At 53.1% G+C, this 25,342-nt stretch overlaps 2 protein-coding genes across 23 annotated transcripts in view; one reads left to right on the top strand and one right to left on the bottom strand.

Moving 5' to 3' along the window:
* Positions 1 to 25,342, top strand: part of DDX31 (DEAD-box helicase 31) — a 180,699-nt gene that overhangs the window by 69,291 nt on the left and 86,066 nt on the right. For 8 of the 21 annotated variants that reach the window (XR_006692805.3, XR_012424211.1, XM_074016177.1 and 5 more), the window contains one exon: positions 7,363 to 9,410. The exons of the other annotated variants lie outside the window; for them this stretch is intronic. Coding sequence is in view for 6 of the 8 variants with exons in the window: in XM_074016177.1 (XP_073872278.1) it covers positions 7,363 to 7,609 (247 nt within the window). In the remaining 2 variants the exon portion in view is untranslated. Of the gene's footprint in view, positions 1 to 7,362; positions 9,411 to 25,342 lie in introns of those variants that run through there. 21 annotated transcript variants of the gene reach the window in all.
* Positions 12,145 to 20,278, bottom strand: BARHL1 (BarH like homeobox 1). 2 transcript variants are annotated; one of them, XM_074016181.1, is made up of 3 exons: positions 19,124 to 20,278; positions 14,846 to 15,063; positions 12,145 to 13,171 (listed from the first exon to the last, which is right to left on the bottom strand). In XM_074016181.1, exons 1-3 carry the CDS (start codon positions 19,587 to 19,589, stop codon positions 13,166 to 13,168), a joined length of 690 nt encoding a protein of 229 aa, XP_073872282.1. In that variant the 5' UTR covers positions 19,590 to 20,278; the 3' UTR covers positions 12,145 to 13,165. The 2 variants fall into 2 exon arrangements, with proteins under 2 accessions (XP_073872282.1, XP_005580622.1); XM_005580565.5 differs by having other exon boundaries at positions 14,846 to 15,068.

Consider the following 25,342-nt stretch of genomic DNA (forward strand, 5'->3'; position numbering starts at 1 on the left):
GATCCCAACCATAGCACTCAGCAACAGCTTAGCTGTAAAATGGAGGTGCTGTCGGGTTGTCGTGTAGGGTGTAGGGTGTGGGGAACGGTAAGGAATGTGCAGCCTTAGCTCAGGGCTGATCTCAGAGTGGGTGTTTGATAAACAGCGGTTCCTCTGCCCTGTCTCACTTCCTCTCTTTGATCTGTAAATAAAAAGATGGAAACTACGTAGTCTTCCCTGAGTCTGCCCAGCCTGGCCCAGTCTGGTCCTGTGGGTCCCATCGCACCTCTCATGGTTAGTGTGGCCTCTGCTTCAGCACCCCTGGCGTCCCAGTGCCTTGTAGCCCCCAGGGCTGTCCATTCATGGACCTGGCTTGCCATTAGAGCTTCTGAGAATGAACCAGAATTCACGACTTTCATTTTCCACCCTTTGGTCTTATTTCCACTGTTTGGCCTCTGTGAGATTCAAATGCTGTGTGTACATGATGTGCTAACATAGAAGGTGGTGTTAACGATCAGACCAGGCCTTAGTTCACATGGCAGTGTGCCACAAATCTGAGGATGACTCTTGTCTCCTCCCCTTTTCTCCTTCTCATGCTGTTAATAATAACAGTAGTCAGTATTTACTGAGTACTTCCATAACAGGCCGTGTGATGAATACTTGAGAATGTTAGCTCATTAATCATCTCATAAGTGAATAACCTGGGACTTAGAGAAATAAGTACCTTGGCCGAACTTCCAGAATCAGTTCTACAGCCTGTATGAGGCTGTGCCGGGACCCCCGCTCAGAGGGTCTTACTTCTGGTGTGCCTGTCTCAGGCCGTACCAAGGCCCAGCTGCTCCTTGGTCCACGCTGTCATCTGGATGACTCGGCTCCACCTATCCTATCTGTCCAGGTTCTTTTCCAAGTCTGGTTCATGAAATTATCCAGACTTACAGTGGAAATTACCCAGCAAGAAGTATGGGGCAATCACGTCTGTTAGTGCAGGGGATGATAATGGCAGGGATGGCGGCTCCACTAATGGGGTCCTCAGCGGCCAGGCACTGGCCCCCATGATGGATGGCCACTGTGGTCCTCACTGCAATCATGATGTTATCCCTGTTTTACAGAGGAGGAAACTGCCCATGATGGCACCACTGTCCACTGGGCAGAGCTGGGATTCGAACCCAGACCTCTGGTTCCAGGTTGAAACTTGCCAACTAAATCCCTGCCCATTTGCATATGTGACAATGTATGCCACCCTTCTAATGGCAAGACCTGACATCTGTCCCAGTTCAAGCTCACCTTGCCAGCGTAGGCCCATCCCTTCGGTCTCCTGGACTGTTATTTTGTCAGCCAGTGTATTCGCTGTTCCTGCAGATGTGGTAGATATGCCTCATGATATCATCCAGTTCGCCCACCGTGTCAAACAGGACAGGCCCAGGGGGCTGCGCTGTGAGGTGTGGGGCTGGGACTCTGCCCCAAGCTGGTCTCTCTCAGTCAGTATTTTCAGTGTGTAATCATATAACAGTTCCAACCACAACTCATTGCTGCCGTGTTCACCCTGTATCCTCCATCTTAACAGTAATTCATGAGACTTCACAGAGAATTCAGATGTATTGAGCTTTCTAACGCACTGTAGGCCGTTTACCTTCATACTGGCCATGTGCCTGTGCATAGGTCCTTTCTGATGTACAGGGAAACGAAGCTTGGAGAAAGCTGCTGTGACTCCACAAGGTCATCAGCTAGGTGAGTGGCAGAACTGGGATTCCAACCAAGGTCATCAAATTCTGGTCCTCTGCCTGTCCCCAGCACTGCCACCTGCCATCTGAAGTTCCTGCTTATGTTCTGACAGAACTTCCTAAGAGTTTTGGTCACCTGGGCTAAATAATCTCAAAGTTTCCATCCATTTCTGGGGCTCTGGTTAGGCCCTTCATTTTCAGACATCAGCTGTACCTAAATATGGTCTCTCCTCTTTCCCATTGTGTGCGTGGCCTCCAGGCAGCAAGTGCACCAGGCCATCTGCGGTTTTTCTCAGTCACCTGTGGTCTGCGCTGCCTGCCACTGTGCCTGTCCTTGGCCCAGGGCTCAGAGTTCTGAGCTTCACTAGATCTTGATCATTGGCACGAAGCTGAAGTCCACTTTCCACCAGCCTCTGTCCACAGAACCCCTCCCAAGAATGCCGCTGTGGTTCCCATGATTCTCACTGCCACAGCAGGACTCAACCGGAGCCGAGCGTCTGCTGGGGCTCTGGTAGTTTTACAAAAGCTTGACTTGGTTGGATCCTAAGAAATCACAAAGAAGGCACCCCTGAAACAGCTGGTCTGCCAGAACAGAACCCGGAGGTTCCAAGAGTCTTGATACAGTTCCTTTTCCTCACTGACCATAAAAGGTAGGGTAGCGTCCTCCCTGGGCCGGCCCACGCCAAGGTGAAGTTATCATGGCATCTCACACCAGCTTATTCTTTACCTCAGCTCCTCTGTGTACAAGCATACGGAGGGCCCGCTTGTCACATTCCCCTGGAGTTGCCTGTTACCCTCACTGTGACCTGAGAGCCACCAAAACCCTACCCAGACATGGCCACCTTTTCGTCATCCATGGAGTCAGGCACAAATGTAGGGACTCAGTCAGCCCCGGGCCACCCGAAATCATCGCTGTCTCCTGCGTTCACTGAGAGCCCAGGCTTTTCTTCCCACCTGGGGGGCTTGTGTCCTCAGCAGAGACCTTCAGCGCCTAGCCGTGGTCCTGGAACATCAGATCAGAGGAGTGTGCTTCATCAGTCCTCAGTCTGTCTGAAGAACCCCCCTCTGTCTGTCTGTCTGTCTGTGTTTTAGTTGTACTACAGCCTCGCAGAATCAAACCAGCTCAAAGGCAAAAGGCAGAGAGGTTTCTGATTAGTAGAAATTAAAATACTCTAGCCTTTCACTATTGGACAAAATTCTACCATTTGCTTTTGTTTCCCCTTAGAGTGAATATACTGTTATTTTCTAGTTATAAAAATAATGCATGCTCATTGTAAAACTACAGGACCTAGGGAAAAGCTCAACAATTACCCATAAGCCCACATTCAAGTTCACCCTGATACATTTCCTTTATCCTTCAGACTTTGCACATATACATACAGACATACAGATTTATGTATATTAAAAACATTTTATGCCAGGAATTTGCCCCTTGTTTTGAAAACTGTAGCATGGTGGCAGACTGCTATGGTTCAACTCTGTGAGGTCAGATTTCCTGAGTTCACATTCTTGCATTACTGGTTTGTGGCCCTGGACAAATGACCTAATCTCTCTGTGCCTCAGTTTCCTTACCAGGAAGTGGGGATACTAGTAGTACCTGTTTCAGGTGGTGGTTGGAAAAGTGAGTGAGTTAAATGCCTACATCATGTAGTCATTTGAATGACTTTGATTTGACCTGTTTTATATTTAAATCCATTAACAGCCCATGTAATTGGTATTCGATTAAATGTTTTCATCTATTTGTAGAGCCCATTCAGGACGCCATTGTGGTCATCACTGCTCTTCAAACAGAGCCTGCAGGAAGTACTCTAAAGGAGCCTTTCAAAACCTTGGGGAAAAGATGTATTGTTCAGTGACCGTTGTGGATAACTGGATAACTCTTAGGAAGAAACAGTTCATTTCTCTATTAATCAAAATAAAACTTAGATGAAATTAAAGCAGTAGCAAGCTAGATGAAAAAATACTTTAATATTTTTGAAATCCTGGGATGAAGACTTTTCAAAACATGACCCTAAAGCCATAAAACTTGAAAGAAACTATTGATACTTAACGGTACATAAATAACATTTAAACTTCTGTCCTATAACAGAATGCCATTAACAAAAGCCTGAATTCGAATGGCTTTTTACCTAGGAAGCTCATTCTGAGAATTTAATGATGAAGTTGGGAGAAGGCCCTGCGATCTCTCTTCTCCAGTGGTCATTGTAACAGGGTGTATTGATTTTCTAATTAGGCTGTGATTTCACCTTATTGGCGGTGCAAGTGGCATCTGCCTGTCATGCTGAGTAATCCAGCCTGGTAACTGGGGAGGGGTTTATTCAGCCTTCACTACAAGGGAGTTCCCTGTGGTTAGATAAACTGATCTGTTGCTTGGTAACTACAGGATTACTATGGTGGATGCTCAGGAAGGCCATTGGAGAGGGGTGCGGGTATTTGGAGGGGAAGGAGGGCGAGAAAGTTGGCAGGTTCCTGGGAGCATTGCAGCTTGGCAGAGGGAGAAATTGAGCGCCCATCGCATGTTTGGGTTTAGAGTAGTTCATCTTCCCATCTGTACTTCGCCTTTTCAGCACTGGGCCTTGGAACAAAGGACAAGGAGACAGGGAGCTGGCCAAGGGATAAATGGGTTTTGTTGAGGTGGCTGTTGTGACAGCAGGTGAAACCCCTGCAGGGTTGGCCTGAGCTTCTCCCACTTAAGGAAGAGGTCTGGGCTGGAAAATGCCACCCTCTGCCTGCTTGCTGACCACCGGAACCTCTGAGTGTGTGGACTGCTGGCTTTGTATCCCGGGTTGAAAAGACATTGGCTAACGTGATGAAATAGCCAGGAAAGGTGGTGATGATAACTGAAGGCGCATAGGCCCCATCTCCAAGACGTACATCCTCTTCCACCACATGGGCTCTCCTGTTCCTACTCAGTGGCGCAGTGTACACCCTAGTGGTTGCCTTCCTCCACCCCAGACCCACGGTGTTTGTCTGTGAAGGGACAGGTCTTGAGCTGTGGAAGTGGCCCCGGTGGTGTGTGGGTGTCTGCCTGTTGTGTAGGCTGCATTCATGGGTACAGGCTTTTGCTCTTTTGGGTGGATGGCAGCCTGGGAGCATGGGCACACTGCCTGAGTGCTGGTGTCTGGAAGATGCTCCTGCAGCCCGCACCGCCTCTGTAGGCAGTTAGTATATCAGTCACCCCAATAAGATGCTGGTTCTTTATTTTGCCTTAGCGGGAACAGGAGCCATCATTGAAGTGCTGGAGCTTATGCTGGGGAGAATATTTTGACTGAAATTTTGCATATTTTGAAACTTAGGTTGTTACATTTAAAATTATACACATTGTGAACCTGGCTTCAAACAAGAGGGAAGAAAAAGCATTCCTTCCTGTCAGACCCTTTTCACTCTGTCACATAACCTGACTAAAAATAAACTACAGGCACAGGAACTGGCAGCCCTCAGTTTGGAACAAGTTGAGTGCGCCCAACCGCAGGCTGTGCCTCCTGCCACTTCCCAACCACAGGTCAGCCCCCCGCGGCTCGGCCCGGTGCACTCAGTCCGCATGGGTGGGTGACCCATGATGAGGCTCGCTGCTCTTTGGGAAGTGGTGGATGCTGTCGGAAGAGCCCTCATCCAGCTGTCAGGGGCTGTAGCACCAGTCCTGGCTCCTGGGTGGCTCTGGGGGAGGTGCGTGGCATCTGCAGACCTGTTTCCTAATGTTTAACTGTGATTGTGATCCACATGCCGACTACCAGCTACCCCCTTATACGTCTTAATTTTTTCTAATCCTCACACCTATGAGCGCCATTCTCAGTGAGGAAACTGAGGCACGGAGCCTGAGTTGCTCATTCCGTGTCCTCAGCTGATGAGTGACAGTCAAGTTCCAATCCCGGCTGCTCCCTCCTCCGCCCCATGGCTCTGCCGTCTCCCTTCACCACTCCCTACTCAGTCGCCTGGCTCCTGCCCCACTGTCCTGCTGAAGTAGTCCTTAGGAGACCACAGAGGACCCCTCCTGTCACATCTTGGCCATTTTCCACCCTTGGTCCAGCTGAGTCCTCCTGCCCTGCCTGACCCTGCAAATTGTCCTCTGCCCTGAGTTTGCCTCGCCTTCTCCACTTACCAGCCATGTGGTCCTGGGGCAAGTTACCCTCCTTGGGTCTTTGTGTCCTTGTCTGTAAATGAGGATAATAACCATACCCACCTAGTTGAGCGAGGATTGTAGGAGGTCGTGTACATGAATCATTTCCCACAGACCCCAGGATGTCTTCCCTGTATACTTCTAATCTTCTCACTACATCCCGCCCTAATGTGCTCACCCCATAAACTCCTGGCCCTTACATGTTATCTCCTCACTGTCCCCTTGCTTCAGATCTTCTTTTCCCGCAGAGGTTGGCTTGAATGTGTCTTCCTGTATGTTACAATAGAAAACACCATTGTATGACTGTCACCCTGTCCTCTGGAGTGTGATTATAACCAGGTATTATTGCTTCAGCTCGGTTATAATGGGTTCTACAAGCTTTCACAGTCAGGTTAATAACATACTATTAGTCTTATTTCTAATTCTTGGGTTTTAAGGCATTCTGTTACATTTATTTTGACCACAATTTCAGTTCAGTTTATTCTCTGATTGCAGCAAAGAGAATGCTGTAAACGTAGTAGCAGAATGTAACGTATGTCTTTGTGACAACTCCATGACACTGTAGTGTCCTAAGACACTGCCATTTTGGTACTGAAGGAATTGCCAACAAGGCCCCATTGGTAATTGTTTTATTGTTGTTGCTTTGGTTAAGATCTTGTCTTAAGAAACATTATTTTACTCTTCAATTTTCATGATCATTCTTCTGATGTATGATTGAACATCTATAAATTTCCTCCTCTGGTCTTCTGATTAAATGGTAAAATTGCCATCTTTTCAGGACAGTTATCAGGATCTGACATCTGAAATTGATTTTCTACCCTTGGCATTTTCTGAGTGGCTTAGGGCAGGGAGAAGCCTCCCTCTAACACCCGGGTCTGTGTGGGCTGGAGAGAGCTGCTGGTCTAATCCTCAGTGCAGACATTGACCAGGCTGTGCCCTGGGTTTGGGCTTTGTAGGGTCAGAAATATGTTTAATAGTTTTTTCCATTCATATGATTCCATTCATATCAGGCTCTCATCCCAGCCATCATTCTGGGACCCTGGAGGGCTGCATAGACCTTGCTGGACTCTGCTCCCGCAGGGCTGAGTCCTGAAGCCCTCAGGAGCCCATGAGGAGGCCAGTTGCTTTAAGCTGCTTGGGAGTTACCGGGAAGCTGCCGCAAGCTTTCACTGCTTCATGTTGTTGAGTGTGACGGTGGGTTTCTCCCCGTCCTTTGGCAAACCGCTGTATCATACACCTCATTTGCCATCAGAGCATGAGGGTGTATAGTTCTTTTTTTCCCCATGAAAACAACACAGAACAAAGCCTCACTTTTAAAAATGCCATGGTATTTTGCCACCGTTATGAAAATCTGTCAGCGCCGTATCTAATCTTCTGGTGCATAGAATATCAAAACAAGTGCCATTGAAAGAATTGTACTTCTGTTAATACAAAAATGTCAGCTTCACAGTCTCAGAACCAGCTGCTATCAGCCTCTTTCCAAATGGGAAAGAAAAATAGTAATAATAAAGTTTCCTTTCCCTCTCTGCTGTTACTATTCTTCAGGCCTGACCTTCATAAGAAGACCCAAAGTAAACACAGCCTTACTGAAATCCTACGTTCGGAATACTCAAGTGGCATAGAGCCTGGCGTCGCCAAGGTCAAAAAGCAAAACGCACCCGGAGAGCCTGGTAGCCGGCCGCTGCGGCCCAGTCTGCAGCCGACACCCTGCTTTGGCCATGGGAAAACATTAAAATGGAGAAAAACCCAGAAAGCTTTACAGCAGGACAGCAAGACTTCCCAGAAAGTTTAAAATCTCTCTGGGTCTTCGAGTGGATCCTGGAAGCCCTGGGTGGCAGTAGATTGATGTCCTGTTCTTGTCAGAGGAGCCTTGTGGAAAACAACTGCTGTCTTTCTCTGAATATCACGTCCCCAAGAATCAGAGGGGCCACAGCCCTTTTCCTCCGTGGGAGGCCCTGGAGCCTGATAGAAATCAGTGGCGTGGGGCACCATAGAGACTAGCCAGCTCCCGATGGAAGGGGTCTGTGTCTTGCAATGATCCCATCACTACCCGGCACTCCCTTCACCCAGGCGCTGACATGCCGGGGTTGAGCTGGCACTCTGGGACGTGGTATAAGAACGTGTTGCGTGTCAGTCTGGAACGGGGTTGATTGCTGCCCTTACCTGTGTTCTGAAGTTTCACAGCTTGACTTCAGCCTACCTATCAGTGCATACATTGGCATGAATTTTGTGAATTAGGGTGTTAAAAACTGGAATTGAATTTGTACAAAGAGAGAAGAAAATACAAAAAGTTTTTGGGCTGGGTCAAAAAATACGAATGTGTTTTCAGGCTCGTGATCCCTCTTATTTTCCTCTGGAAACACGAGATTGCATTTACATGCATTGTTCCTTCTTTTATGTCCATGGAAAACTCATTCTCTCAGGCTAATTGATTTACTGTTGGCTTTTTATTATTTGCCTTTGAAGTCAAAAGTCCCCAGTATCCCAAGCTTTTTTTTCCCTATCAAATCCCGTCTTGTCTTCAAGAAAGGTCTGGGGGTCTTTGTATTGTGACCCAGGCCACAGCTGCCCCCCCCCCACCCCTGCATTGTTTTCTGGGAGGTTTGAAAGAGGCCCCCTAGAGCGTATTGATTTCCCAATAAATGTAAGATTTGGGCACTTGCAGAGGGGTCCAGAAGAGAAAGGGTTGGAGGCCTCCACACCACTGGGCACCACTCCTGTCCTCTCCGCTGTCTCTTGCTTTCTCACTTCCCTTCTCCTCTGCAGTGACGGCGCCACCCTCCGTGGTCTCCCCAGGACCAGTGTTGAGGCACCACTTCAGCAGATACCCCTAGATCCATGAAAGGCCTAGGTGGCCACGAGAGGGTGGTGAGAGTTGGCAAAGTAGGGCTTCCCGCAGGGACCACGGGGGATCAGCATCCTTGCCACCATTCTAGACACAGGTGAATGTCAGTGGGCACCCACACTGGCAGGGACTCCAGCGTGAGGGCGAGGAGGAGCCTAGTGAGACTGGATCCTCTGCAGATGGGAAAATAGGACCTTCTCAGAGTTGGCTGTCACATACAAATTAACAGGGACTGTTGGTGAAGTTTCTAACAATAATAATTTAAAAACAACAACCCTGTAGCACATGTCAGCCTGACTTTGGGCAAATCTGCCACCTTACTTTTATTTCGATGTGTAATGGTTCACATGATTTGGATGAGAAAAGGAGGGTTCAAACTTTATAGACAAAACCCAGCTGTGTGCAAAACAGGATTAATGCCAGTGATTGGGGATGATCAAAGAGAAACCTTACTTTTTCTCCCCCTAATACTCATTCCACTAAAGGGCGAACTGGCAGAGTTCTGCATGCCTGGGGGGAAAGAGGAGTGCTAGAATCGTGCATTGTGTGAGTGACGGTCATTCCAAGATCAAAACTTACACACCTCATCTGCTAACTCTTAGGGTGAGGGTTTCTTGCCATAGATGCTATGTGGGTCTAAGTAGAATCAATATATTACCCCAGTTAATAAAGAAACATGGATTTAGCAGATTTAAGGTTAATATTGTTTAAATTTAGATAACCTTAAAATAAATCTCTTTCTCTTTTATTACGGCTCTTGACAGATTATACATTTCAGGCATCAATTAGGCAAAGCTTGAGCCTAATTCCATTGTACATACTCTAATTTTTGTGTGTATGTTTAACCATGCCTCTTTTTAAAATTTCCCAAACTTACCCACGTCTCTATATCGTAAGCCTGGTTCCCATAGTTAGAGTCACACAGAATTTGGACATTTAATAGAATGTTGCAGCCTAAAAGCGTTCCCCCCAAGTGGGCTTGTAGAATGTTTTTTTGGAATCCAGGACATCGTCATGTTTGCCACAGCCTTAGCAGTTGACGGGCCTCATTCTCACGCACTGAAGGTCAGAAAGCCCTTGCTGAGAGATGAAGTCAGTGCTGATGTGCAGACAGCCCCTTCCACTCTAGAGAAGCAACGAGCCAACCAAATCTCAGTAAAGGACTTTTTTTTTTTTTTTTTTTTTAAAAAAGCCCAGTGGGTTACTTTGATTTTTTTTCTTTTCCCCCTGGAGTGAAGGGAGGAGAACTTTAGGGAAGAGGGAAGTAAATGAGACCTTTCGGAGCAGGTATCTTCCCAAACTGCCAGGGGCCTCCCCGCTTAACCCTTCAGGCCACAGTCAGTGGAAGGCATTAAAATCCGAGCATTGCTTCGTAGAGACACAAGTTGAAGGCTTTTCCACTGGAGAAGTTGCCCTGCTTGAAAAGGGTTCTTAACTGGTCTTGTTAAACCTCCCCCCTGACCATTAGACATTATCTCTTAATCCGCTCCACAGTAGGAAGAATCCAGAGCCAGGCCTGTCAGTGTCGGGCAGTGGGCGCCCTGAAAATCAGCTCAGGTTCTCAACTTGCCCCAGTCCTCAATTTCCCTTGCGACCAAGGGCCAGCAGGGAGCTCTCAACTTCTTTTCAACTTTGTTGCCCCCTGCCTGTGGAGTCGACGTTTATGAGGGGGAATGGGTCAGTGGCGCAGCGGGAGAAGATACCTTCTCAGCCCTCTCCTATTGTCAGGCCTGTTGGGGTCCCACATTTATTCTTTTTTTCTTACATGAGAGCTCGCCCAACCTCAGGGTTGGGAACAGAAACCAATTTAGCTTTCTAAGTGGGTGGAAGGCAGGAGCCCACCTCACTGCAAAGGTTGTGAAGTTATTATTGCAGATGGGATGTGCAGGACAATTTAAAATATTCTAATTATAAACTTGTAGGGAAGCCTTGTTCTTCATTAATGTAAGATATGAAATCGCCTCTGAGGTACAAGGACAATTACATAGTTGAGAATGTGTCTGTGGTTTGCGCTGCCACTGTGTAAATGTGAGGGTGGTTGCTACCGTCTATCTCCTTCACTTTCACAAAATGAAAAGCACACCAGTGCAAGTTGTCCTTTGATAGATTTTTAATATGATTTTAAAGAGTTTTGTTTGGTCTCATTCTTATTCAATGAGATTAATTTAAAGCACTTATCCCCTGGGTTTAAGTCAATCCATGTAGGATTTGGGCAGGGTTTGTTGCATGGGGGGTTTTGTTTGCAGGAGGCTATGAGAGACTCCTTTCCCACTTCATTAACCCTGAGTTGGGGACAGTCTCCCCTCGCCCCCCACCAGAGCCAGAGCTGGGGATTTACCAACCCCCATTCACATGCAAAAGAACTCGAAAGCCGAGGGGCTCCTTGACTTAATTAGCTGCTGTGCATTTTGCAAAATCAGAATAATACCCTTGCCATCCCAGGAAAGAAAGCTGCTGTGCGCGAGTGTTGGGGGGCAGGGAGGAAACAGTAGCGGACCTGGCTGTGGGTCTGGTTTTCGAGAGGGGTTATAGTCTGAACACGGCCCCCGTCTTCAGAGAAACCCTGCCCCCAAACTAGAGGCCCCCAAAACTTCCCCGCGCTGAGGGTTAGCGAGCTGCAGGTGGTGTGTGGGAGGGAAGCACCTGCGCCCACCTCCCCGGAGAGGGAACAGTCTCAGGTGACCATGGCCCTTTGAACGTGAACTGGAAGCCTCGAGTCTGACTCGGGACTTAAACCCCTCTCCCCTGAGATGCTAGAGCTGCGGTCTGGGGCAGCCAGAAGAGATCAGGCAGACGCTGAGATTTGGCTCCCCTCCGGGTCTCATTTCCAACCTCCTCCCGGGGTAAAGGGGAGGTGAGAAGATGTGGGAGTGGGGCTTTACCCGATGTGGCGTCTGGTTCGCAGCGAAGGCGCGCGGAGTCCTGCCTGGTGCGGGAGGCCCGGAGGCCGGAGCCGCCTTGGCGCCCGCGAGCGTCGGGAGCCCGAGCGCGGCCGGACGCGGGGCGGAGGGTGGGAGTCATGGGGGGAGCAGCCTCGGAGCCCATCTGTCGGCGCGCGCCCGGCGGGCCGGTCACCAGCTGCCGGGGCCCTTGTCGCGGCCAGATGAGTCGTCTCGGCGCGGGCCCCGCAGCCCGGCCCGCAGCCGACCGAGGCCCCGCGTTGACCCCCGCCTGTTCCGGCACGGACCCCCGCCCCGGCCCTCGGGACCGTCTGGGAGCCGCGAGGAACCAGATGGAGACAGAGGGGGAGGAGGGGAGGAACGGGCTGGCCTCGCTGTAGAGATGGGAAGACTGAGGCCAGGGAGGGGAGACCCCGGCTCCAGCGAGTCCCATCGGCCCCCCGCGCACGTCCACAGCACCGGGGAAGAAAAGGGGGACAAAAATGTTTCGTTACTGAGGATGGAAGGAAACCGAGCCCCCATGAGAGGGATGGGAGAGGGGTTGAGTGCGGACCGAGCGACGGGAGCGCGGACAGGCGCCTGGTCATTTGTAAGAAGTTTATTTCGACATTTAAAAAAAGAGAGAACCCGAGAGGCCTGGCTGCCCCCGGACCGGGGCTGAGGCTGGGGACTGGGGTCGGGGTGGGTGGGCAAACCCCCTCAGCCCCTTCCTGCCCCGCCTGGGAGTGGGGAGGGCACAGGCCACAGACTCACTAATCCACGGACACGGTCACGGGCTCATGGTTCACGAATAAATAACTTCATATACACTTTGCACACGGTATGTACAGCTCAGCCGCTGGCCCAGGCGCTCGAGGGATAGGGAGACGGGACTCCGCACTCCCCTTCTCTCCCTGGCAGGGGCGCGGGGAGAGGGGCTGTTCTCCACCTGGAGCGTGGAAGGGTTGTGGGAGAGAGCGAAGCCTGGGAATCAGTCGCACCCGCCCCTGGGGAGAAAGGGGCGCCTAGGGGAGCCGGCAGAGGCTGGGGGCGGGGAGGGGCAGAGACGCGTATGTACACCCGGCGGGTGGGGGTGGCTCCCGGACAGAGCGGCCGCGAGAGAGGACACCGAGGGGGGACTGGGGAGACGCAGTCCGAGGTCCGGGCCTCAGTGGACTTAGCATTTGGCCCTTCGGGGGACACTGGGCTGGGGCGCCAGGGAGGGCCGGGCAGGGCCCGCTCCCTGGAAGGGGCGTCAAACCCGCGCCCTCAGAAAGGCGGGAGGAAGGGGCCACGCCGAGCCCCCGGGAAGAGGCCCCGGAGCGGGCGGGCGCCTCACCGAGGCTGCGCAGCACGCGGGAGGACGCCGGCCAGCGGAGGCAGCGGCGGGGGCGGCTCGCTGGCGCCCTGGAGTCCGTGGATGAGGATGCGGGGCACCAGAGGTCTCTGGAGAGCGGGCGGCGGCGCGCTGGGGCCGCGGTACAGGTAGAGCGCCGCGCCGGGGTCCAGGTTGGAAACCAGACTCTGCGGGTAGAAATAAGGCGACGGGAACATCCGCTGGAGCGCTGAGTAATTGCCTGCCTCCGCCAGCAGCTCCAACCCGACGGCTGTCTGTCGCTTCCATTTAGTCCTGGGGGCCGAAATAAACGTGCATGGCGGGATCAGGGCTAGGGCATCCAGGGACCCCAGCCCCTCCCCACTGCTTGGCCCAGAGAGGCCAAAGGAGTCCAAGAGGGATCATACTCATTTGTTAATAAATAACCGAGTGCCAGGCACCATCGCACGCCTTACATGCATCCTCTCCTTTTATCTTCCACCGGCCTTCCGTGGCTCTTACCCCATTTTACAGAGAGGAAAACTGAGGTCTGGGCCAGTTTTCAAAAAGGAGCCCGGGTTTTGAGCCCGGGTTTTAATCCCTGCTGTCTGACCCCAAAGCCTGGCTCTAACTGCGCCTTACCCTGCCCAGGACATCGCAGAACGAACCCTTGGGTAGAAGGGTTCCTCCCTGCAGGTGCCTCTTTATGAAGGTGGGATCACCCTGGAGAGGGCTGCGGGGATGGGGGTGCTCTGGTCAGGGAAGGGAATGCGGTTGATTCCTCTGCAGGCTGGCCAGGCTGCAAGCTAGCACAAGCAAGCGAGCCTGAAATGGCAACCGGAGAGGACGCATTCCCGGCTTGCATGCCCTGCCGGCCGGAGCAGGCTGCACCTGCCACTCTCCAGGGCTTGCAGTGTGAGCCCTGCGCACTGTCTGGCCCCAAAGTCCAGAGGCCTTGGCCAGCCAAAGGCCTGGGGTTTGGAGAAGGCAGGCCTGGAGCCCAGGCTCACCTGCCAGGTGAGGCTAGGCAGACCAGCCAGGGTCCACTAAGGTGGGCTCAGCCACACCAGCCCTGTTTCCCTCCCTGAATTATTAATCATCATCATAATTGTGTAATTACTGTAACAAGCCTTAATTATTGATGCCCGGAGCAGTAATCAGTATTTATTATTAATGGAGCGTTGTGTTCTGAGGCTTGTTTATGAAAAGCACCATTCCTGCCTCTGCTAAGAGTGTGCGAGTGACTGTGGGGCTGAGTGTGAGTGCGTGTGTGACTGCAAGTTGTATTGATGTGTGCGTCAGTGTGTCGCTATTTGGGTTGTGTGGATGCGTGTATGTTTTGTACATGTGCACCTAAGTCTGGTGAGTGTGTTCGGGAGGGAAATTAGGAAACAGGTTCAAGTCTAGTGCCCCAACACCAACTTCCTAGTCACCTTGTCCCCAAGGAGCAAGGGCTTGGCCAGTTCCCCACTCACGTTTTGGGACCAGAAAGTCTGGGGAGACCTGAAGAGCCTCGGAAACTCAGAGGCCCCTAAGGCATCTGCCCGGTCTGGGCCAGGCTTCAATACCCCAAGGGCCACTGCCTGGCTGTCCTCTTCACAGGCTTCCTGGGCGTCAAGACTGTCACCCTTCAAGGGCCTGGGGCTTCCAAGACCCAGGCTGATTCACGTGGCGGCTCCAGGAACACCCCCGCCAACTCCAGCTGAGCTAGGGCAGGACTTGGATCTTCAATGGCCTATGTGTCTGTCCACCCATCTGGGAGAGGACTGACTGGACACTGGAGACCAAGTCTAATCTCATCTCTGTCCCTCACTGTGGGGACTTTGGGCAGAACCTTCTCCCTTAGGGCCTCAGTTTCCCACTCTTACAGAATGGGGGAGGCTCAGGATCGCTCCCTTAGCACCAACCTGTAGACTCCTGGTCCCCTCCAGGAGCTGTGAGGAAAGGGGAAGTTCCCTTTCTGCCCCTACCCGCGCAGTCGGGCCTCACCTGCGGTTCTGGTACCAGGTCTTGACCTGCGTGTCGGTGAGGTTGAGCGAGGCGGCGAGTTCCATGCGGTCCTGCACGCTCAGGTACTTTTGCCGCTCGAAGCTGCGCTCCAGCTGCGCCAGCTGATGGTCGGTGAAGGCCGTGCGCGCCTTGCGTGGCTTTTTCAGGCGCACCGGGGGACTGTCCCTGGAGCTGGAGATCTCGCGGTCGCCCTCCTCCTTCACTGCGGACACAGTGGCATGTCAGGGCCCGGCCTCGCAGCCGCCGCCGGTGCCCTCCCTCTCCTGCCTGTGGCGTTTGTGTAACCGCGGCTTCTGACAGCGGTGGTTCCCCGACACCCAAGCTCGCGGGGGCCGCTCGGAGCCGGGACCTCTGGGGCCCCGGAACAGGACATGAACTCTGAGGGAAACAGGACGGCGGCGGGAGCGCCCGAGGCCGAGATCCCCCGGGCAGCTCCGAGTAGAAAGAACCCGAAGCTGCGCCGCGTTCTCCAGTCCCTGCGCCGCGCTCGGCGCTCCGCCCGCGCTCCCTGGAGGGATAAACGGAGCCGCGACGATGGAACCGGAACCAGCCTGCCAGAGTAGGGGAGGGGGCCCAGGGTTTCTGGCGGAGTGAGCTCCGCGTCTGGACCCCAATTTCCCCGGCTGCGTCCGTGACAGGAAGGGAGGAAGCTGAAGGCTGGGGTCTGGGGAGAGAAACCTGCGTGGAGGGACAAAAATCTGCTCTCCCCGGAGCCACTCTTTGTCCTGAAGGACAGATCATTGTGTCCCGCCTGGCGTTGCCCTATATGGATACGAATTCATAGTGATGATTTCTCCCGACACAGGGCGCTGGGCGGAAGGCGCCGGGTCTGCGAGCGCCGAGCACTTGGAGAAATAAGCGACTCTGCCACCCGCTTGCCCCTTGGGCGCAGCGCGCATTGCCCAGGTCTGCGTTTCGTTGTCATTACATTGCTCACTAACGATGGCTCCTGCTACACCTGCGTGGCATCGTGTGTTTACATCCCACAGTCGGGACAGAATTGCACCGATGGCACAGCTCCTGAGTTCGAAGGATAGACCTGGCACGGGTGATTTCTTTATCCCAAACACTTTCGTTCGGCTTTGACTGCACAGAAAACACTTAATCGAACAAGCTAAATGCTCACTCTCCTTCTCCCTCTAAAGCAATTATATAACCAACTAGACCATTTCCCCAAAATTGGCGGCTCAGACTGGGGCTTTCCCCCAACCTACTCCCTTTTTTCTCTGTTTTCTTTTATGGTGGAGTTTCATTGTGCCTGGCGTTTGCAGTGAGAGGGTTCAGCTGAATGCAAGGTGATTTCTCTCTGTAGGAAACAATAATCCGGTTAATTGAGCCACTAGGGATCGAGACTTTTCAACTGAAAAGGCAGCGCTTCGCTGCAAGGAGGGCCTGGCATCCAGCCTGGTGAGCCAGGAGAGCTCAGAGGAGAAACGGCTGCCGGCCGGCTAAGGCTTTCCACCTGCCTCCTCCAGGCCGGCACCAGGCTCTCCCTGCCGTGTGGGCTCCCCATATTTGGGCATGGCCCCCATCAGGAGAAGGGGATGTGTTGGGATGGGGGGACTTGAGTTCTGTCTGTGCAGACAGATAGTTTAAATAAGTTTGAGGAAACGATCATCCAAATCTCAAACTTAATATCGTAGAACTCTTACTTTTTGACCTAATTGCCTGGACTACTTAATGAAAATCCCCCACTTCTCAGGGACGAGGTCTGCGTTGGAGGTCGGGAGGTGTTGAGTTTGTGGTGTCAGGAAGAATGGGTCACCTAATGGGGCTTTTCTTCTGTTCCCCCTCCAGCGTGGGCTTTGAATGTACCTTCTGTGCCTGCTCTGCCTTGGCCTCCTCCTGGATAGGCTCAGCCTAGGGGGGTACTGGCTTCCCAACCTCTGGTTCTAGAGGCTGCATCTCAGTGTCCCCGAGTTCCAGGCCCATCCACCGACCCTGCCTGCTGGGAACAAAGCTCTGGTTTGGGTTCTCCATGGACCTTGGATCCAGCCGCTAGTGTCCCCGACCGCCTTACTTCAAAGCTGAGTTTTGGCTTCTTTAAATATTATCAAAGAAATGTTGTTTGAGGAGCCTTTGATAGCAGAAACTTGGGATGAGGCTGACCTTCCCCCATGCCCTCCTTGAAGGAAATGACTCAGCTTGGAAGGCGGCTGGAGAGTAGATTAGCTTAAATGCTCCACGGACTGGCTCGGGGTGTCTGTTTCTGAGCTCTGAAAAAGTCACCTCCACATTTGAGAAACGCTCCAGACAAGGCCTGGCTCCCTGGCCCTGCTCCTTTTTTCACTAGGGGCAAAGGCCGCAACACCTGGGGTGGGGGTTGGGCAAGACCTTCTAACCCCTTCGCTCCAAACCTATTTAAGCGATATGTAGACAGCCGGCCCTCGTCACCTCCGTCACCTCCCGATCAGATATCCTCAGAGACAGGAGAAGAAAATTGATATTCTAATTATCTTAAACGAAACCTGTCCTCAAAATCCTTCCTGAGGGCAAAGAAATAAAAGGAGGCAAGGACCAAACTGTGTTACCATTGCCAGTTCCAGCCATTAGCATGGGCGGTGGAAGATTCGTGCCCTTTGCTCTAACTAAAGCGGGGCCGTTCTTGTTGCAAATGGTAAATAATAACCGTGATGTTATGAATATATATTTACATTGACTTCCCCCTCTTTCTCCTCCCCCTTCCCCATGCCAGTCTCTCTCCAGAGCAAGTTTTCTTTGCCTCTCTAAGCAGGCCCCCGCAGGGAAGGAGCAAGGGCCACTGGGCAGGTGCTGGCCTGTGGGCACCCGCATGCCTCTAGATCTCTTCCTGGCTGCTCTGTTCAACCTGCCTACTTTCCAGGCATGGTCGGCACAGCCTGGCTGAAGAAGGCTCAGCCGTTTGTGTGGGGGAAATCAAGAAAATGGGATGTGCAGTCGGACCAATGAATTTCGGTTTGGAGTTAGGACATATCCACAAACGAATTCTTGGTTGGGAAGCAAGTGTCAAATGAGCCTTCCTAAAATTTTGTGAAAACTTGGTCCAAATAGGGATCAGAAGGTACGGCACCAGGAGGGGGGTGGTGTTGGGGGAGGGGGCAAGACAATAAAGAAGTTGCCCTTACAGGGAAATTTTGTCTCTTGAAAAGATTTCTGGGAATCAATTATATGCTTGAAAGAGCTCTAAACAGCCTCTGCCCGCTCCGAGTGTTCTGCTAGGGGCTGTCTCCCATGAAGCCCTCATACTCCTCTTCACCTTCTGCCCCTTGACTTCTTCCTTAGAAAGAACTTTTTGCCTCTGGTTTTGAGAAACAGCTAAAGTGGAGGTAGTGGCTGGGGGTCAGAAACAAAATTAGGGAATTCTTTTTTTTTTTCTTCCCTTTCTCCCCTTCCTTCCTTCCTTCCTTCCCTCCTTCCTTCTCCCTTTTCTTTGAACCCTGATCTCATCTCCTTGGTTAAGATGGGATGAAAATGGAGCAAACGACACAAAGATTCATAGAGGTAAAAAGAAAAGTGGAGAGGCAACAACCCCAGTGTAGCGGCAGACAAGGCTGGTTACTCAGGAATCCCTGGAACTTGCATAAAACCTGGAGTTGGTTGGTCAAGGCACTTAAAATCAAATTCAATGAGAGCCCTTGGTGGGAGGGTGCAGGGTACTGCCCTCTCCACCAGCCCCCTGACCTGCTCCCAGGAAGCTGCCTAGCTGAGGTTTCTGCTTTGAAGTGAGTGCCTCTTTTCATGACTCACAGGACCCGGATCACATTGGGCCCGTTGGGAGGAAAAACCCATTTTCTCTTCCTGTCTGGAAATGTAGATTAAAAGGCAGAAAATTCTGCCTGTTCTCAGGGCTCCAGCTGAAATTTTTCTGCTATATTTTCACTCTTATAAAGCAGAACCCTTTGAGTCTTCCATTGCTTCTGCAAGTTTTCTTCCTAGAGAGCCACTGGCCTGATTGGAACCTGCTCCTGTCCACCAGCACTGCTGGAAGGGCAGGGGTCCCAGTCGAAGTTTAGAAAGTTTGCTTCATGCATTTTGGGGAAATCTCCCCTCGGGCACACAGTATCCCTCCCCTGCCCCCACTCTCTCCACCAGACTCTTTGTTACTCAAAGGCATAACCACAGGACTGGCTGAAATGTTCCGAGGAGAACTACTGCTCAACCTGAGCCCTGGGGGAGCCCCCAGGTGAGCGAGTGCATGTCCTGCCATGTGTACTCGTTTTAAATGCCAGTTTTTAGATACATAGCATCCCCCCAAGTTTTCACCTCCTGCTTTCTTACCTTTATACTCAGAGTCCGATGAGGCGTTGCTGCCACTTTTGTCCAGCTTGTCTCTAAAGTCCTCCCCGGCCTTGGCCGCAAGGCGGCCCCCAGGCTCAGGGGCTGCCGGCTGCCCGCTGCTAGAGTAGGGTGCGCAGGCCGCGAGTGGTTTGCAGTCGGCAAGGATGTCCCTGATCAGAAAGGAGGAGGTGACGGTGCGCGACTGGGCCGGGGCTGAGAGCTGCCCGGGCTGCAAGTGGGAGTCCAAACCTGGGCCGGATGCCCCACCAGGCCGTGGGGTGCCCGTCTCCAGACAGTCCCTTCCTGGAGAGGCTGGCGAAGAGCAGTCGCTGCTGCTCTCTGAGCGTGGACTCAGCTCCAGGGGCGAACGGCAGTCCCCAAGCAAGGGGTCCCCCTTGGGAAGGGCGGGGCTGCCCGCGCGGTGGGAGAGAATGGAGTCGATCCCAAAGCCATTGGAGCCTTCCATAGCCAAGCTGCGACCTGTCCTCCCCAAAAGCTCCCCACCCACCCCCAACCCCAGCCGCCGCTGCCCCTGCCCCTAGCTGCGGGCTGGCATGGGGAAGGCGGGCAGGGAGCCTGCGGGCACCTTGGACGGAGTTCAGCCTTGGGGCAGCCCAGGAGCTCTGGGCCAACCTCCTCTGCGCATTAGATCCAAAAGGACTCAGTGCGTCTTCTGCAGCATCGCGCCGAGCCGCCGAGCCGAGGGGGGGTGGTGGGAGTGTCAGGGAGGAATGGGAGGGAGGGCGCGCCAAGTTGGGGAGAGCAAAGGGGGAGACGGACGGCCCGAGGGCCCCTTGGCACAGAAGAAACGCGAGGATGTTGGAATCTAAATAAAGAATGGCGTTTTAAAAATCCAAACCGCACGCTTCTTCCAGGCAAGCGGTGGCTGAGGGTGGCGAGGTCAGCACCGCGGATAGCTGCGGGCCCGGGCCGCGCTAGCAGCCGGCGGAACGGAGCGCACCTGGAGGCATCAGCACCGCGGAGAGCGGCGGAGGCGGCTGCCAGCGGCTCATGACGCTCCACCTGGCCAGGGAGGTCCTCTCTCCGCGCCCTCGCCGCTCCGGGGGCCCGTCAGCACCGTGGACAGCGCCTCCCTGCTCCTCGGCGGCAGCTCTCTGCCGGTCCGCGCGCGCCTTCTCCTCCCCCCCTTCCTTTAAAAAATGAACTTGTGTCACTTTTACTTTGGGTCTGGGTTTTTTTTTTTTTTTTTGGTTTCTTTTTTTTTCGTTGTGTTGTGTTTTTTTTTAAGGAGACTCGCCCACGTGTCCCCGGAGTGATGACGCTGATTGGCTCTGGCCGATTTTGGGGGTGATGTCACGGCTCCGCAAGCCGCTGCCCGATTCCCTTTCAGTTTGATTAAAAGAGACACTGAATTAATTACCGCACAGACCCAACTGTTTACCGGCGATTTCCACACGGTTTGCTTTCATTAGGCCGGTGACGAAGCTCCTAATGAGGGTGATTAGCCAAGGGGGGTACGGCTGGCGGGGAGGGGGCGAGCCGACTGCTGCTGCGGTGGGCTGGGATGTGCGCTGGGCTTTTTTAGCGTTCCCCGACCCTTTCCCACAATTATTCCAATTATTCGTCCACAGGTCTGTCGTAGAACCTTTTTCTTCCCTCGTTTTTCTTCCTCCAGCAGCAGAAAGGGACTAAACCCAGCGGAGAAAGAAGTGTGTGGTGTGTGTGTGTGTGTGTGTGTCGATAACCCCTTTTCTAGTGTGGGGAAGAAAATTCAAGTTATGTTGTTTGCAGCATTTCTGTTGGGCTCTCGGTGTTTCCCTTGTAGGACAATTTGCAGTCCTGTCTCTCTGGCCTCTTGGGACCCTGTGGGCCTGGTGGGGGTGGGGAAAGCCAGGTGTCTGCCCGGGAAGTGACCAGACCGATGGCTTCACTTCAGGGCGAGATTGGAGGACTTCACTTCAGGGCGAGGTTGGAAGATCTTGTCTGGGGCGTTAGGGAGACCTCAAGAAATCCGTGTGGCTCAAGGAAGGCAGCGCAAGGGACAAAGAAAGCAGTAACCCGCCCAGCCCCGCTGATGGCCTCTCCCATGGGCACCTCCTGAGGGGCCGGTGCTGTCGTACCTCTGAACAGGACCCGCGCAAGAGCTTCCGAGTGCGAGTGTAGACGCCTGCTAACGGCTTCTTATTCCACGCAGAGCCAGAGCTCGTCCAGGGATGCATTTTCAAGGCAACTCTGGAAACGTGGCCTTTTCATTGTGAATCATGCGACCCCTCGCCCTTCCCACCCCGTCAAGGGCTCCAGTCCAGCGCCTTTCTAGGGTCAGATCCAAAGTGTGTCCCGGGTCTGGATCCTCTCTGCACAGCCCCAGGGATCACAACCCAGGTCTGCGGTGGAAAGGGCTTTCAGAGAGGAACCCAAACGCCTTCATCGAGGCCGAGCGGGTCAGAGGCGTCCTTTTACCCCCGCAGGCTCGGGAAGCCAGGCCTTTCCAGCCCGGCCCGCACGCCCCTGCCACCATCCCCAGCCCCCAGGAAACTACCCCGGCCCCTACGTCGGGCTCAGCGACCGAGACCGCAGCGAATCGTGAGGCACCCGCGTGCCCTCCAAACCCTGGCGTGGTCGGGCGGAGCAAAAACTTCCTCCTCCCTCGGGCTAGGTCGGCGGTGGCCCCGCGCCCGGCTCCCCGCGCTCTCCCCCTGTGCCCGCCGGCAGATTGGAAGCGGCCCCGCCGCCGGCCGGGCTGGGGGTGAGGACGGGCGGCTCCCGGGGGATGGTGGCCCGGCTCGGCTGCAAGCTGTCGGTGAGGCGGGAGGGCGGGGGCCCAGGCTCTGGATCGGTGGCGGCCACTGCAGTGGGCACCTCCCGCGGCGGGCCGGGCCGGCCGCTCATTTCAGTTTGGTGGATTGGGAGGGGGCCATAAATCAAGAGGAGAGTGGGCTGCCCTGGCTCTTCCAGGCCAGTCCCCAACTTGGCCTTGCTCCTGCTCTGGGCGTCTCTGGAGACCCCACTTCCCTCCCCATCACCCACTCCTCCCCTGTTTCCCAGGCCTGCACCCGCATCCCCTAAGGAATCTCATCTTCCCCGGAGCACCGAGATCCTCACTTAGATCGACGGCGAGCCCCCTCCGCCCCACAACCCGCCTGTTAGCCATGGCGATGCCCCTGGCCGAGCATCCGCGGGACCGCCTGATCCCCAGAGCGTCCGCATCCTCCTCTGTCCTTCTCTGCCCCGGGCGGGTCCCAAGCCGCCCCTCCCCAGGGCGACAAGCAGCTGGCAACGCCGGGGCCTTTTCTGGCCTTTGGCTCTTGGGTTGGGGTTTGGATCCTGGACCCAGCGAAAGCGAAGCTTTGGAGCGAGGGGAGCTGCGATCAATTGAGAGCGGCCCGGAGTGAGGGTGGCTCCAACCTCTCCCGGTGGGAAAGAACAGCAAAGCCGGACCTCCTGCCGCTCCAGCCGGTTTTGCCGGGCTTCTTGGAGCCCAAGAATATTAGCGGGTTGTCAGTACACTATCATTAGTATTGAGTTACCGCCGTCTATTATCACCTAAAATGTGCTGTGCGATTTATTTCGTTTGAAATTTACTCTAGGATTTAGCCCTTTCTCGATAACATCGTTTTATTCCGATTTGGGGATTTCCAGCTCCATGCAGGTGCCTTCTCCTCTGATTTTCCCGTTATCGGTGTGCATCTTGCATCTCACCCTGTCCCCAGCCGAAGAGATTTTTGGGCGCTCACCTGAGCTCTCGTTTAGCTGGGAATTTACTCAGCGTCCAGGGGAGCCTGAGTCCACCCTACCTTCCCACCTTTGGGAAAGAGGCCTGGTTGGTCGCGTGGGGTATCAGGGCTTCCAGGTCCAAAGGAGCTGGGGGTGAGCCTCGGCAATATGCCCAACTTCTCTGAGCCCCTGTTCACACAGCAGGAGGCAGGACCCTCTCCCCAGTCCCAGGTCCCCGTCCTCAGCAATTCTTGACCCACTCCACAAGGGCCTGGCAGGGGTGCATTGGGGGCCAAAAAAGAAAGAAAGAAAGAGGGAGAGAGAGAGAAAGAAAATTAGTGTGATGAAGGTGCATCAAGGGCCGGGCTTCCCAGGATCACTCAGTCTTAACCAAGAGTCAGAACTGCCACCCCAGTGTCCAAGTTCCTTGTTCTCTGTGCTCTTTTCAGGACCTCAACTCCTCCTCCCATCCCCCAGCTTCCCACTTCCTCTTGAGATCTCTGGCTTCCACTTCCAATCCTTGCCTGCCCAGTCCTTTGGCGTTGCCTTCTGTTAGACTTTTAGCCTCTTGATGGATTCAGAGCCCTAGCAGATCCAAGACCTCCCACCCACACCCACAGAGCCGACCACAGTTGCTCTTCTCCAGGGGCAGGACAGGCAGGTGCATGCAGAAACCCCCAGAAGGCTCTGGCGCTGCCCACACTCTGGACAACTCATCTCTCTTGCCCAGATCTTGGCTTTCCCTTGGGTACAAAGGCATTAACATCGGAACATGGCAGTGAGAGGCGAGGGTGGGAGAGTCCCCTGGTCATTCAGAAGCCACCTGGCTGTAGAATTCACCTCCTTCTTTGCCACCTGCGGCTCTTGGCTTGGGTTTGGCTTTGGGTCGGGATGGACTTGGATGAGCCTGAGACCCTGGCTAGGTCACGGCTCTTAGCCAACTTTCTCCTAGCCCCACCTCCTTCTTCACGTCACACCTCTCATTCCTGGAGCTAGCGAATGGGTTTTTTTCTGCCGGTTTTGCTCACCTAGCTCCCCAGGCAGAGTCACACAGAGCAATCTGCCCAGAGCTTTTTGAGAATGATCCCAAAGTGGTCTTTGCTCCCTTATGAATGGTGCCTTAAATGCAGGGCTCATGCTAGAGCTGTTCAAGCTTCTGCATAGTTGGGTCTAGTGGTAGCATACAGGCTGGGGTTGTTGAGGACAGACTAGAAATCAGTCAGACTTGAGTTCAAATTCTCTAGACTCTAGAATCCAGGGCTGGGACTAAGATGAAGGAGATGAGGCAGGTCACATAAGATGTTATTTAAAATGTTGATATTTTGTCCATCATGAATTTTTAAATTTTGATTTTTAAAATGTATTATCATTGGTTTTGGTTCCTGAGTTTTTTGGCACCTCTTAGATTTTGCCCCTTATGTGAGTGGGATGCACTCTGTGATCTTGAGCAAATCGCTTTCTTTCTTTTTTTTTTAAAGCAAGTCACTTTCTGAGCTGTTTTTCCTTCCAGCTGTAAGGTGGGGGTGCTGTTGCCCATTTTACATGGTTCATATGAGGAATCTTGGCACTTGGCTGCAGTCTTGAGGAATAGCAATTATGTACTTCATAGTACAACCTCTGTTAATTATAGCTAGAGCCTTTTTCCTCTGGCAGGTTTGAGCCCTCAGGCTTGTCTCCTCAGCCCTCTCTAGAAAAGTCAGCACCCACCTTTGCCCAGGGTCTTCCCACCAAAACCAGTTTTTAAGGTGAAGTGAGCAGAGGATTCGAATGATACAGGCCAGGCCTGGGTGCCATCTTTCTGCTTTGCAAAGAGTTGAGTTGGACAAGGATTTGGGCAATTTGTGGACTTCAAGGTCATGCTGTTCTTATATGGGTTTGTTGTTGTTTTCTGTTTGTTTTTTAAGCTTAAAACCTCATAGAGCTACTGAAACCAGGAAAAGAACATATTTTTTCTTTTCCTCTTTTCATCCTTCCCTTTCTTCCTCCCTCTCTTTCTTCCTTTCTCCTCTCCTCCCTCCCTTCCTTTCTTCCTCCCCTCCTCCCTTTCTCCCTTCCTTCCCATAGGCTCTTCCTCTCTCCCTTCCTGCCCCTTCCCTCCCTCCCGTTTTTCCTTCCTCTTTTCCTCTCTCTTCTCCCTCTCACTCTCCTTTTCTTCCTCTTTCCCTTACCACTCCCTCCCATTTCTTCTTTCCCTTCTTCTTCCCTCCTTTCCTTTTTCTCTCCCTCCATTCTTTCCTTCTTCCTTCCCTTCCTCTCTCCCTCCCCTCCCTTCCCCTGCCCTCCCCTCCCTCCCTTCCTTCTTTCCTTCCTTCCTTCCTTCCTTCCTTCCTTCCTTCCTCCCTCCCTCCTTCCCTCCCTCCCTCCCTTCCCTTCCTTCCCTTCCTTCTCTTCCTTCCCTCCCTCCTTTCTTCCAACATACCCTCCATCCTGTGCATCATACCAGACGCTGGTGAGTCATGGAGAGTGGGACAGAGCTGACCCACTCGAATGGAGCCCACAGAATGCATTGGTGCCCATGGATCTAAATCCCCTTCACAGATAATT

This window comes from Macaca fascicularis, chromosome 15, assembly GCF_037993035.2.
Source record: "Macaca fascicularis isolate 582-1 chromosome 15, T2T-MFA8v1.1".
NCBI lineage: Eukaryota > Metazoa > Chordata > Mammalia > Primates > Cercopithecidae > Macaca > Macaca fascicularis.